Source organism: Myotis brandtii, unplaced genomic scaffold (genome assembly GCF_000412655.1).
Source record: "Myotis brandtii unplaced genomic scaffold, ASM41265v1 scaffold188, whole genome shotgun sequence".
Classification (NCBI taxonomy): domain Eukaryota; kingdom Metazoa; phylum Chordata; class Mammalia; order Chiroptera; family Vespertilionidae; genus Myotis; species Myotis brandtii.
The window spans coordinates 482,381-496,120 of record NW_005356985.1 but is presented as its reverse complement, the minus strand read 5'-3'; the positions used below and the strand labels follow the sequence as shown (position 1 = coordinate 496,120).

The window sequence follows — 13,740 nt, the reverse complement described above, 5'->3', positions numbered from 1 at the left end:
GCCAGTCCTGGGCAGGGGGCGTCTCCCTGGCGGGGTCGGCCAGCAGGTGGGCTGCTCCTGTCAGGGCTGATCGGTCCTTTAGGCAGTGTTGCTGGGGACTGAGGCTTGTCCTTGATGTAGAACATCCCGGAAGCTCAGCGCTTGTGCTCGAACGTGGGCGTCTCAGCACAGAAAATCCTCATCGGTGTGATTGTGAATTGCGGCTAGAAAGCGAATCGGCTGCCTTTAAAGCAGCGGTTCTCAACCTGTGGGTCTCGACCCCTTTGGGGGTCGAACGACCCTTTCACAGGGGTCGCCTAAGACCATCGGAAAACACAGATATGATTACATATTGTTTTTGTGATTAATCACTATGCTTTCATTATGTTCAATTTGTAACAATGAAATTGGGGGTCACCACCACATGAGGAACTGTATTAAAGGGCCGCGGCATTAGGAAGGTTGAGAACCACTGCTTTAAAGGCAGTCAAATATTGGAGGCAGTTGTGAGCGTGTCGGGCCTGGCAGAGCACAGGCCACCAGAGTGGCAGTGATGGCGGTGACAGCGATGAGGATGGAGAGGGCACTCAGTAACGGAGGGTCTGTGGTGGCGTCCCTGGCTGAGCCACCTGTGCCACCTGTGCCACCTGATGTTGCCCTCCAGCCGAGGAGGAGGTTCCTGTGGGGATCCCAGCTACAGATGGGGAAACTGAGGCTCCGAGAGGTTGAGTCATGGCCAGGGTCGCACAGTCAGGAAGTCGTGGAGCCCAGGTCTGTGTGGTTAAACCACGGGGCTGGCAGCACAAACTGAGACTGGAGTCAGGCAGAAGCGGGCGAGATCCTGGACCAGCCGCTGCCGCCTCCGTGGCCCTCCCTGAGCGCCCCTCACCTCAGTGTTCCCACCTGTAGAATGGGGGTGCGTGGCTGGTGTGAGTGAGGAGGGACAGCTACCTGGCAGGAGCTGGCTCATGTCAGCTCCCTCCCCCAGGTGCCTCTGCCCTGCTCCTGGCCTCCCTGGGCCCTTCCAGGAGGATTCTCCTCCCCGCGGGACATGCCCACCACCCCACAGCGAGTCAGCCCCTCCTGGTGGAGGGATTGAGAGGAGGCCCCGCTGATCCTCTCGCCTTGCATTCAGGAAGCCGAGCAGAGCTTCATCGCCGAGCTGGCGGCCTTGGCCCGGGTGCCCCTTGCCGAAAGCAAACCGTCTCCGAGTAAGCGGGGCCTGCCAGGTAAGGCGTGGGCGGCTGGGAAGAGGGGGTCCAGTCCCATGTCTCCCACACCTGGCTGTGTGGCCTTGGGAACCGTACGTGCCCTCTCTGGGCCTCCGTGTCATATCTGTAATGAGCAGCCTCCGTGAGGACACCCGGGGGCCCCCTTGCTCTCCATGGGTCAGTGATTCCCCTTCCGGGGCCTGCTGCTCACCAGCTGTGTCCGAGCTCTGACTCCGTTTCCCCGTCTGTAAAATGGGGATGATTGACCCTCCCGCTGCCGGAGACAATTCAGTAGGGTCACTGGCAGTGGCAGCCGCTGACGGGAGAGTGCGGGGAAGGTGTGTGGACAGACACGGCTTCTTAAAATACCGTCTGGGTCCTGGGCTGTGTGCTCGGGGTCCTGCTGCTTCGGGGCCTTCCCACCAGCCGGTAAAAAAAAAAGACAGAGAGAACATTAATCAAAATGCATTTGGGTGGAGGGTTGGGAGGCAGGATTACGTTTCTATGCTGCATGTTCTGCTGGGAGGGGATACGCTGGGCAGAGCAGGGCATCAAAAGGCTATAAAATGGTCCGTCGTTTATAAAACGCCTGACGCAGTGACCCCCGGTGCGGCTGGGGAAACACAGGGAGCCTGGCGGCCCCGAGTTCAAATCCCAACTCTGCCCCGGGGGGCTGTGCGGCTCGGGAGGACACCTCGCCCGATCCCTTACCCGTTAAGCGGGTGTGAGACACTGAGTCCCGAGTGCATCCTGGCCCCGAGAGACTCAGGTCAGGCTGGTGGGAGCGAGGCCGAGGCTGCACATGCCCGGGTCACAGCCCCGCCCGGGTCCTGTGTCTTCACAGAGAAGCCCCTAAGGACCAAACGGAAGAAGCCGGCGCTCCGGGACCGAGGGGACCTGGGGGGGCCCAGCAACGACGAGCCTGCCTCCGGGGAGCACCCCTCAGGATCGCTCAGGTACACAGGGTCCCCGGCTTAGTGCCCCGGCTCCTCGTGGACCACCTACTGTGTGCGTCGGCCTGGCCAGACGCACATCAGCTCTGACGCGGCCTCTCTTCCATGCTTCACGCAGCCCAAGGCCCAGCCAGCAGGAGGGCGACGCTGGTGCCGGGGAGGACCCCAGGAAGCTGCTGAAGAGAAGGAGCAACTTGTAGTCCAAGGCCTGTCCCTGGGGCAGAACCTGAGGTCTGAGTGCCTGCCCTGCCCCCCGCCTTGTGAGACTGAGGAGGGACCGCCCGCCTGGGGGCTCCTCGTGCTCACAGGCCTGGTGTGGGGGGTGGAGATGGATGCTCATGTGCCTGACACAGTGCGTGTTTCAGACCCTGTTGCTCGGACAATGAGACGCCCGGGGCTGGACGCTGCCTGCGAGTGTTGTGTCTCTGTGTCTCTGTCCTCGGTGCTCTGTGCCTCCCACCCGGGGTCCTGCTGCCCGGCACCTGCCTGCCCCGCGTGAGGCTCTCACTCGCCTCGGAGGCTTTGTGAGAGGCCGGGCGTGGCTGCTGTTTCCTGGGTGGAGGCTTTCTCCACCCTGTCTGTCCCGGACTCTGTCTGTCCCGGGAACCGTGGCCACCGGCTGCCACAGGGAGCTCACCTGGACCCACTCCCGCCCTGGCTCAGCCAGCAGCGAAGGCCTGGTCACCGAGGGTCTGAGTCTCAGGGTCCCCGGACCCCGACACTGAGGTGCAGACTGCACCCCCTCCCTAGGAGGAGTGTCTGCCCTGGGGGCACCGCTTCCCCAGTTGACGGTGAGAAGGCCCCAGGCTTCCAGACCGGCCCTCATCCACCCCCCAGGAGAGGTCTTCCCCGAGGAAGGAAACGGCTCTTCTCAGCCAAATCCTGGATTTCGACCTCGGCACGTGGTCGTGTTGGGTGAGACCATTCTTGGGGGGCCGTCCTGGGCATTACAGGGTGTTTGGCAGCGTCTGGCCTCTCCTCACCAGATGCCAGATGTTTTTGACAACCAAAAACGTCTGCAGACACTTCAGATGCCCCGGGGGGCACCCCTGTGACCTGAGGCCACCCCGATGGAGAGCTCAGTGCTGCCACGAATCCCCGGAATAAGGAGGGCTCTGGGCTCTGGGCGCCATGTCTCAGGGATATTCTAGACTGTTTATGACCCGAGTGTTTATTTCTTAAAACCCGAACTAGACTCTCTCAGGCAGGAGGGTGGCTCCTTAAAGAAGTGACCCACACGAATGACGGGGTTTAACCATCCTCAGAGCATCCGCCAGTCAGCAGACAGACGGGATTCCCCAAGTCGGCCAACAGCGCCCTCTTGTGGCCAAAGAAAGCGCCTCCTTATTCTGCAGCGTCTGGAACATAGCTCCTTGGAGCAGCACTTAGAACCTGGTTCACAGAGAAATCATTTCTATTTTCGTCCCGTGGGTCCCGCACTGAGGCCTTCGGGCAGCGGGCTCCCAGCTGGGACGTCTGATTGGGTGACGAGGTCACGGTAGAGGCAGCGCGCTGGCGGCCTCACCCCCACCCTCTGGCACTGACAACCGTTTCACTCCCTCGGTGCCGCTTCCTTAGCCCGAGGGGGAGCGGGTGTCACAGGTCCCCCGCCTGACCCCCAGCTGCTGCACGGGCAGCTTGGGGCACGGAGCTCTGAGAAAGCGTCAAAGACGACACCCCAGGCGGGCCAGGGGCCGTTCCTTTTATTTTCCACAAGCTTTGAATTCAGAAATAAGAGCCACGATAAGTCGGTTATTAAGTAAAAATGGGGGTGATTACAAAGGAAAACTCTGTACAAAACGTTAAAAATCTGGCTGCCCCGTCAGCCTCCTCAGAGGGACGAGGACACGGGCAGCCGGAAGCAGCATCCCCCACGGTCGTCGGCCCTGCATGGGGACGAGGGACCCCCATTCTGAGTGTGAGTCCGGCGCGGCCCGACGCCCAGAGCTGGCTGGGAGGACAGACACGCTGACCGAAAGGCGTCAGGGCCAGGGGCACGCGCCACGGAGGCCGGGACACGGGATGTGGATGGCAGACGTTGCTCAAAGCTCCCCGCCTTCCGAGAGCTCACAGGTCCCGGGGGGTCGGGGGGCGTGGGCTCCTCTCTTGTGCCCACTGAGGTGGGGGCGATGAGTAAACACCTTCGCGTGGAGTTTGGGACCCTGAGGGCCCGAGGCCGGACCTTGCGTCCGGTCGGTCCTCGTGTGCCGTCAGACGCTCGCACAGACTTGCATACGTAACTTAGCAACATGCATCAACTACCCTAGAACAGCTACGAGGGTGCAAGGGAACCACTCGGGGACCGTGAGCCGGGACAGAGGTGGGAGGGGCGGTACAGACGGCTGGACACACACCTGCGGGGCGAGGGATTGCCAAGCAAACAGACCACACTAGTACCACGTCTTCCTAAACGTCAGCAAAAGGAAAGAGCATCATCCGATGTGTCCCCCGTCAGGACCAAATGAAACACTGGGCTTGGAACACACCGACGGGGGAAGGAATGGACATGATTTTCCCAGAATCCTCCACTCCAGCGCATCCACTCCTCTGTGGTCAACCGAGGCTGGTGATGTTGCAGCGGCCACCAGGGGGCGCCACGATGCGGTGGCCCGTGCGCCTGGGGTTGTTGTCATCTGTCTGGGCACCTGAAAGAGACCGCTGGTCACTTCTGTCACCAGCGCCACTCGCTGCCCCTAAGGGCTGGGTGCCTCCCACGTCCCCTCCCCATTGTGTGCCGGATCATAGGAGCGCGGCCCCGGAAACCGCGTGGGGGGGGCGCCGCGATGCGGCCCTTACCGGACAGGCTGAAGTTGGACTGGTGCAGGTTCCTGAAGGGCGGAGGCTGGTGTTTGGAAGGCGAGGATTTGGCAGAAGGAGCGGGAGTTGCATATTTGGGCGTGGCTGGCACCTCGTACACGGGGCCGTCGTACATGCCCCTGGGGACCCCTTGCAATCCAGAGACCTAAACGGGGAGGGGGAGCGCGAATGATGGGCAAGGTGCACGCACACCTTCCTGTTCAGAGGCCTGTGGGCGGGAGAGTGGCCTGAGGTCGCCTCGGGACATGCATACACACACACACACACACATACACACTACAAGGTGCCTGCTCACTCCACACACACATGTGCACACCCCTCTACAGTCAGCAAAGCCCTGGGATCTCCTGGTTGGCGGTGACTCCAGTCTGAGGTGCAGGCAGGACTGTGCCACAGCTCCACTGACACACGAGCTCAGGGAGGCCCCTCGGCCGTGACGCCCGCTGGCGTCGCACACGGGGACCAGGGCACGCACCTTGGTCCTGATCCTGACGCGCTGGTAGAGGTGCTCGGGGAAAGGCTTCCGGGGGATGAAGCGGCCCATGCCCTTGCTGACGCTGATGGTGCCGTCCTCGAAGACGATCTTGCCCTGGCTGATGACCACCAGCGGGGAGCCGTGGCACTCCATGCCCTCGAAGATGTTGTACTCCACGGCCTGCCGGCGAGAACCACACTGTGCCTTACGGCTTCCGCACGGCCCCATGGTCCCCCACGGTGACTCCACGCCCCCTCAGATCACAGGCACTTCCCGGGTTCTTCTGGAGACACCCTTTTCAAGGCTGTGTAATATTCCACTGTGTGCTCCTCCATTTGCATGACCAACCCCTCGCTATTGGGCATTTGGGTGGAGGGTGGTTTTTTATGATCAAACTAATGTGGTCTGAGGCGTCATGGATGTGAGGGGCCCCTGGGGTTAGGCACATGGCTGCGCTGACTAGAACAGACATTTCTGGGTCTTTTAAAAAATATTCTTTCTTGCCCGGCCGGCGTGGCGCAGTGGCTGAGCATCAACTTATGAACCGGGAGTTCATGGTTTGATTCCCGGTCAGGGCACATGCCCGGGTTGCAGGCTCGATCCCCAGTGTGGGGTGTGCAGGAGGCAGCCTATCAATGATTCTCTCTCATCATTGATGTTTCCATCCCTCTCTCCCTCTTCCTTCCTCTCTGTGAAGTCAATAAAAACATTTTCTTAAAGCGAACTAGACAAAATATTTTAAAAGGAAAACAGCATCTGACTGAGGATTTGCACCTGGTTAATTACCAGTGAGACCGGTTCTGTTCTCAAGTGAACACAAAGCGTTTCTATCTACCAGGTTCTCAGATAAACGCCCTTAGGTTTGCCGGATGCACGGAGAGGTCAGGGACGCGTAAGGCACAAAGCGCAGAGGTAACGGCCCGCCACGGGCATGGGGCCTGGGACCCGGGAGCGGCCACCGGGGCTGTGCGCAAACAGGCGGCTGCAGGCCCAGGCCTCTCTGCTGCTGACCGTCAGCAGTGGACACGCATCGGAGCAGGAGGTTTCTAAACCAGACCTAACGCTCTCCAGCTCCACAACGGGAGGAAGGTTCTCGGACCCTGCACTCGCCGTCCTGGCCTCTCTGAGCGAGAGCCAGAGATGGGGGGGGGGGCGTTGGGGCAGGAAGGAACAGCTGGCCGTGCTCCTAACAGCGCGAGCCCAGCTGCCCAGACCCCGTCCCCCCAGGAGGAGGATGTGAGCGGCTGAGTCAGGCAGACAAGCAGATCACACCCTGGCGGAAGCCTCGCATGTCATTTCTACCCAGAGGCCCCTCAGTGACTGCGGGACACGACTCGCTGGCCCGGCCAGGAGTGTCTGGGGAACCAGGACTCACCGACTTGTGGCTCTTGGCCGTGATGGTCTTCACCCTGTCGGGGTCCCAGATGACCACGTCGGCGTCTGAGCCCACGGCGATCCGCCCTTTCCTGGGGTACAGGTTGAAGATCTTGGCCGCGTTGGTGCTGGTGACCGCCACAAACTGGTTCTCGTCCATTTTGCCTGTGGCCTGGAGGGAGGCGAGACCCGCGGATGAGAGGGCCGGAGACGGGCAGGCGGCACAGACCCAGCCCAGGGGCAGGGGCCCTGCAAGGAGCCTGGAACCTTCTCTCCTGGCTGAGGGCACCAGGGCTGGGCACCAACAGAGGGAAATGAACGGACTGACCGCCCACAGGCACCTGCGCCTGCGGCAGAGCCTCACGGCGTCCCGCCACCCCTGGGCGCGGGGTAACACAAAATAACAGCATTTGGTTTCCGGTCAGTGAAGTCACCTTCACAGGAGCTAAAATGTGGTTACAGACAAAACAAGACGGCCCGGCCAACGTGGCTCAGTGGTTGAACATCAACTTATGAACCAGGAGGTCACTGGTTCGATTCCCGGTCAGAGCACCTGCCCGGATTGCGGGCTCGATCCCCAGTGGGGGACGTGCAGGAGGCAGCTGGTCCATGATTCTCTCTCATCATCGATGTTTCTATCGCTCTCTCCCTCTCCCTTCCTCTCTGAAATCAGTAAAATATATTTTTAAAAAACAAGCACATTTGTCATTCCTGAGGAGGAAGGACAGCTGCCAATGTGAGGGCCCCCGGCCAGGGCCACTTCCTCCGCTCGGCCTCGGCCCCCATGTCATCGAGGACGGTGAGCTGAGGACCACGGCAGGCTGGCTTTTGATGGCCAGGTGGGGTGCTTCTAGGATGTTCCTGGGGGCGGGAGGGGAGGCCGCCTTACCACCGCCTTGTCCCAGACGACGGTCATCCGCTCCTCGATGCCGTTGACGCCCTCGGGGATGAGGGTGAAGTTGTCCTTGCCCACCGCCTTCTGGGCGGTGCTGTAGGGACAGTGGCCGCTGCCCGTGACCTGCAGGTCTCCGCTGGGAGGAACGAAAGCGGGTGGGGCTCAGAGCTGAGTTCAGGTTGAAGGGCAGATCCCTGCTTCACCCGACACGGGCTTGAACTTGCAACCCCAGGGAGCTGCTGGGAGAGGGCTTGGAGCACATCACGGGCACGTGAGGGACGTGACAAGGCCCTGTGGCCGCGGGCGTCTTGCTGAAGACCGGGAGGAGCCACGGACATGGGAGAAGGTCCTAGGTTAGTGTGGGCTCCTGGCTGGTCTGGGGAAGGAGGGCTCCCTGCCGGCCTCCTCTTCCTCACCTGAGAGAGGGGTCGGCCAGAGGGGCCGGGCTCTGCTGCCCTAAAACGCTCTGGTCCCAGGACAGCGGGGCCGAGGGGGGGGGCGGCGGCGGGGTGAGTCGGGGAGTGAGGGCCGGACCGGGTTCTGCCTGCGGGAGGGGGTCATGGGGACTCCTGCTTCTCACTCTGAGAGGAGGGAACTGCACGTCCCCAGGGGGGAGGGGGCTTGGTCTGACTCAGGTTTTAAAATATCTGGGCGCCCGCTGGGAGTGACTGACACGCGGCCACGCCACGGGTGGGAAGAGGCCCGTGTCCTGCCGCCCGACGCGGGCAAGGCTGTGGGCGGCGGCTCTGGGGGAAGGTGGAGCCTGCATTTTGAACTTGGACGTGGAGCCGCAGGTGTCGGGCTGCGGGCGGCAGGAAGCTGCTGGCTGTGCAAGCCCAGGCTGCACATCTTCAGGGGAAAGAGAGCTCCATGGTGGGCACACACCCTCGACCCCCGTGCTTCCTTCTGACCAGAGCCCCATCTCCTCCTCATCATCCTGCAAGCTGCTACCATCCCAGCGTCAGACCCGCTGCCACCTCCTCCCGGAAGCCCCTGCAAGCCTCCTGGCACACGCTCAGCACCCGCCTCCTCTCGGCCAGAGTGGCCCCCGCGCCTGGCTAACGGCACGGAGGGGGGGAGTGGCTGTGCTCCTACTGTGTGCACGTCGCACAGCTCAGCTCAGCAGCTGCGTAGGGAACCGGAAATGCCAACTTTCCCCCACCGCCTCCTGCCCAGCTCTGCGGAGGTTCCACATTCTCCCACTTCCCAATGTGTAAACCAAGGCAGAGAGACATCCAGGCTATGCGACGTGCCCACGGTGACACCGCCATTCAGTGGCTGAGGCAGGATTTGAAACCGGTCTCTCCTTCCTAATCCTGGCTGCTCCCCAATATCCACAATGCGGGGTGGGGGGGTACAGGAGGTGCTTAAACAGTCGCTGAAGGAGCAGGAGCGGGCCGATAGCCGATAGAAGGGCTTGGCTGCTCCCCAATATCCACAATGCGGGGTGGGGGGGGGTACAGGAGGTGCTTAAACAGTCGCTGAACGAGCGGGCGCGGGCCGATAGCCGATGGAAGGGCGGGGAGTAAAGCAGACCCTGGCCCTGAGGGCGCCGGAAACACTCATGTGCCGAGGCCTCCATGTGGCCAGCCTGGCTCCCCCTCCGCCTGCCGCCCCCCAAGCCCTCCCGCCCTCACCAGGCCAGCAGGGAGGTCAGGTAGTCGGGCGTGGGGGGGTCTGGGCTCAGGGGCGGGGACGTCACGAAGGCCGCCGCCTTGGCCCAGTTCTTGCTCCAGTAGTGGGTGCCGTCGGTGCCCAGGCTGGCAGCGATGGGCTCGCCAAACACGAGGGGGCCTGGGGACAAACGCAAGCGCATGGTTAAGAGCGAGTGGTCTCGGTGTGGATATGGTTGCAAAAACGTAGAGGAGCTCAGGCTGGAGAAAATTAACCCGCAAAGGCTTCCCCCTGCGCCGGCCCCAGCTCGACCCCCGCTGCCCGCCCGCGAGCTTGGGGATGGCGGTGCTGTCAGTCCTCGGGCAGGACTGCCCTCTCCTGGCACAGGCTGGTCCTCTGAGGCCGAGCCTGACTGGCTGCCCCGCCTGGGCTCATGCTGCCTGTCTCTCCCTCCCGACCTGCCAGAAGCAGATGCTTGAGGAGTCAAGGTCAAGGTCACACCTGGGAGGTGATGCCGAGACACACTGCCTCGGGACTGAGGACAGGACGCATGGGGGCAAAGCAGGTGAGTCATCACCGAGTCATGGCTGTGGGCACCTGGCTCAGTGCATGGAGCCCCCCCACCTTCCAGGGAGGGGCTGGAACAATCTTCGCATGAGAGACAAACACAACAGCACCTCGAGGATCACCCCAGTCTCCCTGAGGCTCAGACACCCTCACCCAGGGTCACACAGGGCCCACGGCACCCAGGAATTGCCTAAAACCCACCTCGAGTCTATGACCTGCCACCATCCCATCTCCCTTTCCAATGTGCAGGGGCCTGGGGGGCCCAGGCTCCTGGCCGGGCAGAGTCAGTGACCTTGAACCTGCTGGCCACCCCCTTCCTTGGACAGAGCCACCGCGGAGGCCGGCACGGGCGCACCTCTCTTCCTGGCCAGGGCGATGATGTCGGCCGCACTCTTGCTCATCACCTTGGTGATGTACACGGGGCAGTTGATCCGGCCGGCGATGGTGATGGCCCGGAACACGGCCTCGGCCTCCAGCTGGGCGACAGCAAATCCGAGGTCACAGGAGGGAGGGGCGAGGGCAGCCACCCGCTCCCAGAGTTCCCAGGCTCTCCCTGAATCAGTCCTCCGACCTTCCTCGAGTGTGGCCGGAGGAAACCTACTGCCTCAAAGGAGGAAACAGTGTAGACGTAAGAAAGGAAAGGGCCCCGGCCTGCGGCTCCGAGGGTCGGAGGGCCACCCGTGTGCGAAGGGCCTCGGGTTTGAGTCCCGTCAGGGCACATGCCCAGGTTGGAGGCTTAAAACCCATCCGAGTGTGTAAGGGAGGCAACAGATGTATCTCTCTCTCTCTCTTTCTCTCTCTCTCTCTCTCTCTCTCTCCCTGTCCCTTCCACTCTCTCTAGAATCAATGAAAAGCATATCCTCAGGTGAGGATTAAAAAAAAAAAAGACAGAGAGAACATTAATCAAAATGCATTTGGGTGGAGGGTTGGGAGGCAGGATTACGTTTCTATGCTGCATGTTCTGCTGGGAGGGGATACGCTGGGCAGAGCAGGGCATCAAAAGGCTATAAAATGGTCCGTCGTTTATAAAACGCCTGACGCAGTGACCCCCGGTGTCCACCACGCCTCCCCTCCCCTCCTCTCCCCTCCCCTCTTTTCTCCTTTCCTGATAGTGGAGCGGGGCCTCCTCACTCCAAGAGCATAACAGCCCCTCACCCATGTGCAACCCTCTGCTCCCAGCACATGTTCCAGGACAGACTTGAGATGCGCCAAAGGCTGTTTTCCAATTGTAAATATTTGGAAAGTTCCAGTCCATTTATTTTTGTTTCGGTTATTAACCTCCAAAACAGTACACATCTCTCTCCCACACAGTCAGGCGCACTGAGTCAGTCTGTCTTGTTCTGCGTAAGTCCCCAAACCTTACTTGCTCTGATTGTTACGTATATTAACAAAAGCCTCTGTCATCCACGCTGTGACCTAGGCACCTCCCTGGGCATTGGCGGTCCAGGGTGATGGGTTCTCAGCCGTGTGGAGCTCTCTCCCTACTGCAGCAGCAGGATGGCAGTCACAGGACACGCACACGGGGAGATGGGGATGGGAGGAAAGATGGGCTGGGGACTTCCCGGTGCCCTGAAGTCCCTCCAATTAACCGCCATTGCGTGGACACCCATGGGCCCCCTCTGGACTGCAGGAGGACTCAGTCATTGAGACTAGGCGAGGGAGGCAGGGCACGGCTCCCACACTGGGTGTTTGGAGTCTGTTTGTGCCTAAGTCTCAACTCCTCTGTGCCTCAGTTTCCTCATTTGCCAGATGGGGAAGAGGGAAATTTCTGTGCTGAAGAAAGCCACCCTCTCTGTGGCACACCCTACCGCTTGCCCACACCCCCTCACTGCCCCTCCTGCTCCTCTTCTTTTAATCCGAGTGTCCCCGGGACAAAACCTGAGCTTGAGTGTGCTCTGCCCATGTGACCTTGAGCAGGTTCCCACATCTTGCTGAGCCTCAGTTTCTCAAACTCTACATTGAATGATTATAATATGTAACTTCATCATAGAACTATTGAATCATTGAATAATTCACAGCAGTAATTAGCCCAGTGCCTGACACACGATGTGTATAAGAAATAGTATTCATTGACAAAAATTTTGTGACAGGTATATTTTATTAATAATGTTCACGTTGCCCAGCTGGTTTGGCTCACTGGATAGAGCGTCGGCCTGGGGACTGAAGAGTCCCAGGTTTGATTCCGGTCAAGGGCATGTACCTTGGTTGCAGGCACATCCCCAGTAGGGGGTGTGCAGGAGGCAGCTGATCAATGCTTCTCTCTCATTGATGTTTCTAACTCTCTATCCCTCTCCCTTCCTCTCTGTAAAAAATCAATAAAATATATATTTAAAAAAATAATGTTCACGTATCATCATTATTATACCACATGCCCAACAATGGTGAGCAAATTAGAGTAAGCCCACTTGATGGAAGTTATATAGCTGATAGTGAAGAAAGACTATATAAAATATTGAGCATTACTTATAAAACAATTATAGTAGGAAAAGCAGGAAACCAAATTATCTTCATACCATAAGGACCACCATGTAGAGAAACTAGAGCCACGCATTCATGAGGCAAGTACTGACGGAAGCACGAATCCAGGGGGTGGTTATATACTGAAAGAAAATTCCTTTTGAAAATACAAGCCCTGTCTATTTCTTTCAAATATGTCCCTTGGTGAGGACAAATAAGAATGATGGTCACTGTGTTTTTCCTTCAGTTTCCTGGGATTTAGCACGGACTCAGTCGGTAATCTCACCTTTCTGTTGAAAGCAGTGAGTTTTCGCGAAAGGGTTCTTCAGCGGGGTTTGGTGGCCAGAATTTATCACAAGGTAAGGACACATCATGTTATACTAGTATTTCCCCTCTTGATGTGTTTAAGACACATCCTTACTGGTGATCTGTCTGCTGATTGTGGTCGGGGCGGAATCAGGGTAATGACAAGCTTCTGGAAACAGCCGGACTCCCTACCGGCCACTGTGCTGACCGCCTCCTGCGCTGGAGGCCCTTCCGCTGCAGTGGAACCCTTTGTGCCCATCGGCAGGATTCCACCCGCCAGCGTCATTTGGCTGCCATGGGAGTTGGTGAATGGAGTAATTTTGGGCCCTTATTGGGATTGAAAAGTCATTTCTCTATGTATAACGAATTCATTGTTCTCTGGGGGAAATGTGCCAGGCATATGTCAAAATTAACCATTGGATTAGCCTGAGCTGCACTCTCTTTCCTATTAAAACACTCGAGACTCTCTGCAAAGACATAAACCTAGCATCAGCGTTAATAGAAACCTAAAGGGAATGTTCACCAGGCACAGTGCCCGTGGGGCTGGTCCCCACCCCAGCAACATCTGTTTTATCTTCTCATCACAACACTGAATAGACAATGAGACCCAGGAGAGGATCTGCTTATCCCAACCTCTGCCAGGCTTAGGGGGTCGGGCTCTTATCACCTGAAACCAGACCACTGTTACCCTCTGCAGGGGAATAAGGTTCCACGAGGGCCAAAATTGGGGCCCCAGGCAAGCCTTCCATATGAATTCCAAGATCACAACTTCCCGTACAACACGGAGTGAGTAGAGGGAGGAGGATGAGTAGCACAGAGGGATGCATGTTCCCTTGGGAAACGCTCTGGAGGCAGAGCCTCCCTGGGAGCACATCGTGCTCTGGCTCCAACCTGATGCAACAGGGCCAGACTGAGGAGTGCCTGCTGGGGACTGGGCCAGGGTGGCCCAAAGCAGGCCATCCTCCTCATACAGATCTGAGGCCAGGCCCTGCCAGATGCCACCCTGCAGGTGAGTTTAAGTCACTCCAGGTAACCTGCCCTTATCAAACATGGAGACAGCCAAAATGAGAGAAGGATGCAAAGACAAAAATG

The 13,740-nt window shown here is 59.1% G+C and overlaps 2 protein-coding genes across 2 annotated transcripts in view; one reads left to right on the top strand and one right to left on the bottom strand.

Annotated features, from left to right (window-relative positions):
* The window catches only part of EVC (Ellis van Creveld protein), a 44,291-nt gene extending 41,739 nt beyond the window's left edge, over positions 1-2,552 (top strand). Inside the window, 3 exon segments of the mRNA XM_014538283.1 lie at positions 1,115-1,208; positions 2,035-2,146; positions 2,262-2,552. Coding sequence (XP_014393769.1) covers positions 1,115-1,208; positions 2,035-2,146; positions 2,262-2,343 — 288 coding nt within the window. The 3' untranslated portion in view covers positions 2,344-2,552.
* Positions 2,553-3,831: 1,279 nt separating this feature from the next.
* The window catches only part of CRMP1 (collapsin response mediator protein 1), a 46,416-nt gene continuing 36,507 nt past the window's right edge, over positions 3,832-13,740 (bottom strand). The window contains exons 10-15 of the mRNA XM_014538282.1: positions 9,342-9,375; positions 7,699-7,840; positions 6,811-6,981; positions 5,436-5,615; positions 4,940-5,105; positions 3,832-4,788 (exon numbers count right to left, since the gene is read on the bottom strand). Of these exons, the coding sequence (XP_014393768.1) occupies positions 4,697-4,788; positions 4,940-5,105; positions 5,436-5,615; positions 6,811-6,981; positions 7,699-7,840; positions 9,342-9,375 (785 nt within the window). The 3' untranslated portion in view covers positions 3,832-4,696. The remainder of the gene's footprint in view (positions 4,789-4,939; positions 5,106-5,435; positions 5,616-6,810; positions 6,982-7,698; positions 7,841-9,341; positions 9,376-13,740) is intronic.